At 59.5% G+C, this 5,216-nt stretch overlaps 1 protein-coding gene across 1 annotated transcript in view; it reads right to left on the reverse strand.

Annotated features, from left to right (window-relative positions):
* ZNF446 (zinc finger protein 446) overlaps positions 1–5,216 on the reverse strand; it is a 15,373-nt gene that overhangs the window by 6,068 nt on the left and 4,089 nt on the right. The window contains exons 5-6 of the mRNA XM_025046638.1: positions 4,911–5,070; positions 4,629–4,804 (exon numbers count right to left, since the gene is read on the reverse strand). Of these exons, the coding sequence (XP_024902406.1) occupies positions 4,629–4,804; positions 4,911–5,070 (336 nt within the window). The remainder of the gene's footprint in view (positions 1–4,628; positions 4,805–4,910; positions 5,071–5,216) is intronic.

The raw sequence follows: 5,216 nt of genomic DNA on the forward strand, positions 1-5,216 counted from the left end.
CGAGGAGGGCAGGTGCGGGGGACCCAGCGAGGATGGCATTGTTGGCTGGAAGTCTTTTTGGAGCCACCAAGAGGAACCTGCAGAAAAGGAGGGGTCAGGGTGCAGGCCAAGAGGCTACCACCAGGACAAGGTGGACAGGTGCAAACAGGCCCAGCCTGGAGGCTGAGGACAGGACAGAGAGGACCCTGGTGCCGATTTTCTGGGGCGGGAGGAGTCACCAGAGCTGGCTGTTGTTCAGAACTGAGAGCAGAAAGCAGCCTTGTGGACAAGGGCTTGGAGGCATGTTGTCCAATGGAACTTCCAGGAAACTGCCAACATTTGGGCAGAACAGGAGCCTGATGGTAGATGATGGTGAAGTAGGCAAAAGGAGTCATCACAGGCTTCCCGGGCGAGGCTGAGGAGCCACGGGAAGTGCCCACCCGGGGAGCAAGAGAAGTAGTCAGTCGGCAGGAGGCTGACGGACAGGAAGCCAGAGAGGCAGTGGGGCCTTGCTCCAGGAAGCCCTGAGGGAGGGAAGGGGCAGGGGTAGGTCGCGGGGCCAAGCTAGGATATGGTCGGATATGTTAACTTAAGGTGGCACCCTGAGAAGCTGGCTGCAGGGACGGGACGGGGTACGGTCTGCGCCCTGGGTCAAGGGGGGAGCTGCTGTGGACTCGGAGACTCCGTGCTCGCTGACCACAACGAACTGTGGACGACCCACACCATCTCGGCCGAGCATGTGAAAAGCAAAAACAAAGCAAAACCAGGAGCTCCATGGAGTCATCAGCAGGCAACAGTGGCCCAGCCCCGAAGAGGGTCTGGAGTGAAACACTCCTACCTGGAGGGGCCTGTCAGACTGGCTACACCAGGCCTGACTTGTGAGAGAAAGGACCTGGGCAAAGGCTCGAAAGTGGGGCGCGCAGGGCACGTCGGGAGATAGGCGGGAGCTCCCGAGGGCAGGGGCCGACCGGGTGCCGGGGCCGCGGAAGAAGTCGCGCCCAGCCGGGTCCGGCCTGCGCGCATCCCCGCCGCCGCGCAGAGAGCCGTCCCCGCCCACCTCACCCTGGCGACGCTCTGGCCAATCACGCGCCTGTCCCGAAGGTACCGCCCTCCCCCCGCCAGACTACATTTCCCATGAGCCTAAGCAAGCAAGGACAGGCGCGGCCTCCGCCAGAGGATGCTCATTTTCAGAGACCTCTCACACACGATTAGGAGACGCTCCGTCTCTTGCAGAGGAAGTTGCAGCCTCAGAGTTTTGAGGGGTTCCCTCCCTTCACTGGCGGCCACTCTTCCTTTGCATCCGAGCCTTAGGACTCACCAACTACCAAGATGGACGGTACGCTGGAACCCTGCGCCTGTGCATAACGGACCTGGTTCCTATTGGTAACTGAGGTGAAGAGCAGGGCGGAGCGTGACCGGTCGACCAATCAGAGCTCACACTCCGCCCAGGCCTCTCCTCTTGAGGCTGCTTCGGTAACCTCTGGAGCACCTTCCCCCTCCCAACAGAAGCGGTTTCCAAGGCAACTGCTAGAGCGTCTCCCCGCCCTCCAGGGAGGCCAGAAGTGGACGCTTGGGTCGAGACTCGCCTCTGGGTAGGCCCAGGAGGAAGCGGCTGGGAAGGCTGGCCTGATCCGTGGGCTTTCTCCATGGAGAAGGGTGCAGGGGTCCTTAATTCGACCTCCGCTGAGCGCCCTGCCCCGGATGGGCACTCATTTACTGACGAGGAAACTGTCCCATAATTTATACCGACATACCTTTGGATGTCAGTATTGAACTGCAAAGTGAGGGATGGAGGTTTTTGTCCAGGCTTATGGGACATGCTCAACCTTTGAATTTGGCAGCCAGACTAAAGTGACCTTTTAGTTTATTACAACAGGCAATGTTATCGTTTTAAGAATCTGACTGGGACGGGGCCAGTTTTGCTTCCACACATCGAGTGGCTGAACCATGACTTATTAAATCTTAATTTGCCATCTATCTGTGTCGCTTTCTTCTGATATCTAGAAATCCTCGGCTGCCAGCTCGCGATAAAGAGCTGTGGACTCTGAGCGTGTGTGTTACTGGGGCTTGTCACCTCTTCCAAGTAGCGTCATCGAATTGGACTGTTCTGTGGGGGCTTAGGTCTTTTCTCTAGGACTGCAGATTCCCTAGAAATGACTCTTCCACCATCCACTGCGGACAGAGCTGGGGCTCTTACAGCTGTTGCTGCATCCACCAGCCATCTTTTAGGTCTCCCCTCCCCAGGGCTGCTAGTTTTCAATCCTTCTGCAATTCTGTAGCAAAAGCCTGGTGGAACCTATCCCCACATCTCTCAAGTCAATACCAGCTCCCCCACCCCACCTAGCTTCAAAATGCCTTTGCCTATCTCTCCTCCTCCACTGTCCTCATAAACCCACAGGGTTTGTTTTAAATACTCTATTTTTAGTGGGCTTCTGAACCAGGGGAGAAGCATGTGTCCAGCATACCATCTTGACCCGGAAAGACCTGGCCACTTTTATAGTTACAGCCTGTTAAGGGTTAAAAGCAGTGGAGCCAGCCTGGCAGGACAGAGCCCAACATGGCCACAGAACATTTGGGGGAGAGCAATTTAGGGGTCAGACGTGGGGGAAGGAGGGTGCTCATAAGAACAGGATGGAGGCCGCTGAGCAGTCTTGGGTATTGGGAGGAGTGGATTCCTGAGGGTGTAGGAGGTGAGGGATAGCAGGGGACACACAGGCAGGAGGGAACTCATGAAACCATGAGGAGGCTGGTCTGGAGACAGGACATGGCATCAGGCCCAGCTTGGGGGGGGCGGGGTGGTCAGAAAGGCTCAGGGTGAAAACTGGGCTCCAGGAGCTTCTGTCCAAGGTACAAAAGAGGTTGTATGTGCCTCTTTGGGTACCCACTTGCCGTTGAACAGATGCTTTTGCTCCTCAATCCCATGGGCTCCCGGAAGAGTCCTCAGTCAGGGTGGGAGTAGGTCTGCATTTCACAGCTGTGCAGACTGAGGCTGAAGTGATCTGCTCAAGGCTCCCTCAGGGAGGCCAAGGGCAAGGTCAGATTGGGGCAAGGCCCGGGTGTGGACCAGAAAAGAGAGGCGGACAATGCCTCGGGGGGCCTACGGGGTGTCAGGAGGCCTAGCTCAGAGGACCTGCCTGTGAAGGGCCTTGGGGAGCTGGGTCCTGCACGACTCCTCTCCCTAGCCTGAGTCTCCCCTCCTTGTACAAACGTGTGAGGTTCCAGGGATGGAAGACACGACCGGCCTTGCTGGCAGGTGGGGAGTGGGGGGATCGTGTCTGTGCTAAGTATGGCAGATGGCTGTGAGGTCTTGGATGTGAGGAAACAAGGCACCCACTGGGTAGGGATTAGCCTTTGGGTCACATGTGGCCCCCACCTTTGACTCCATGGCTGGACCCACAAAGGCCAACTCCTAGGTGAGCTGCTGTTGGGGGCAGCACCACCTCATGCGCCCTGCCCAGGTCTCCTGCCTGCACTCCCCAACTCTGGCTACCAAGGGGACACAGGTGTCACAGCCCCTCAATGTGCCATCTACAGGCTGCACCTCTACCCTGTAGTTTCTCAAAGGGACCTCGGTTGAAGCCAAGTCCCCAGAGCTCTGTGACGATGACACCCTGATGGCACATCTGCACTGTGCTAGAGTGAAATCAGGCTGTTACCAGTTAAGCATTTTAAAAAGAAACTTTTATCAGTGAGCCTCTCTGCGCCCAGCGAGAGGGGAGGCTGAAGCCGTGGCCTTCCACAGGCTGTGCAAGAACTGACAATGTATGTGCATTCCAAGCTGTACCTTCGTCGTCGTCTTCCCAGGGAAAAGACCCTTAAATTCCCGGGGAGTGAGGCTGGAGGTTGAGACAGGCCCCCACCCCACCTGTCTGCCTCAGTGTCCCCGCTGTGTAGAGGTGTCACACAGATGGGGGTTCTCGGGAGAGTACCGCAAATGGGCATACAGCCACCAGACCCTGCGGAAACAAGCAGCCCCACCTCGTCTCCTCTGAACCTGTCATTTCAGTCACCTCCTGTCACGGCGGCGGGGATATAAAGGCTCCTGTAACGTTAACTTTGGTAACAAAGGACACAGCCAGTGCTGAGGCCTAGATGAGGATCTGAGTGAACGCGCGTGGCTGGGGGGCCATCATTCTCCTGCCTTTCCCCGGCAGACCTCCACCTCCTATGGGTCAGTGACGCCTAGGGAGCCAGCCAGGCCTCGGTTGGCCCTCGCAGCCGGCAGACTGGAGCGTGGGACACTGCCTGGCTCTGCTGTATACAGGTCACACCCCTTCTCTGTGCCTGTTTCCTCCTCTGAGAAGTGGGGATACCGACCACGGTGGCCGCCTCATAGGGCAGCTGGGAGGAATTTCGCACACTTACCAGGGCTGGCACTCAGCATGTGCTGGCCGCATCAAGACCCTGTCTGGCAGGGATCAGCAAGTACCTTCCCAGAGAAGGAAGCTGAGACTCAGAGCCCGGCCGCTTGCCCGAGGCCAGCACCTAACCCCCGCATGACCTCCTGTCCACTGGGCCCTCTCCCAGGAGGCCCTGGATGAATCCGGGCCTGAGGGGAATATCCTGAATGTCGACAGGGCAGCCGTCTGTGAGTGGCCGTCCGAAGCTCGCCCGACCGCCTCCACTCCATCCCCGCACGGTCCCCTCACCCAACGTCCAGTCACCATACGGACAAGTGGCGCCACCCTGCCGGCCTCCCACGGGCTCTGCCACGTCTCAGCCTCACCGAAGTCCCAGCCTCCGTGTCCGTCCTCCTGACCTTTCTGCACTGTGACCTTTTGGGACTGGAGGAACCTGCGGCCGAAGTGGCCAATCTTGTCGCTACCTGCAGGTGGGACTGCAGCGCACGCACAGGGCTTCCCCGGAGTGTGGCTCGGCAAAGGGCGCGGCCCTTTAGCCATGGCAGGGACGCGGGACAGGTCCGACAGGGCCGGAGCGGGCTCTCAGGTCTCGGCCGGCTTCGTCGTGGCAGCCGGGCCTGAGCCCGGGGCGCCGCCCGGGGACGTCCCCGAAGGAGGTCGCTACCTGCAGGTGGGACTGCAGCGCACGCACAGGGCTTCCCCGGAGTGTGGCTCGGCAAAGGGCGCGGCCCTTTAGCCATGGCAGGGACGCGGGACAGGTCCGACAGGGCCGGAGCGGGCTCTCAGGTCTCGGCCGGCTTCGTCGTGGCAGCCGGGCCTGAGCCCGGGGCGCCGCCCGGGGACGTCCCCGAAGGAGGCCTGGCCTGCGGGCGCGCC

This window comes from Pteropus alecto, unplaced genomic scaffold (assembly GCF_000325575.1).
Source record: "Pteropus alecto unplaced genomic scaffold, ASM32557v1 scaffold380, whole genome shotgun sequence".
Taxonomy (NCBI): domain Eukaryota; kingdom Metazoa; phylum Chordata; class Mammalia; order Chiroptera; family Pteropodidae; genus Pteropus; species Pteropus alecto.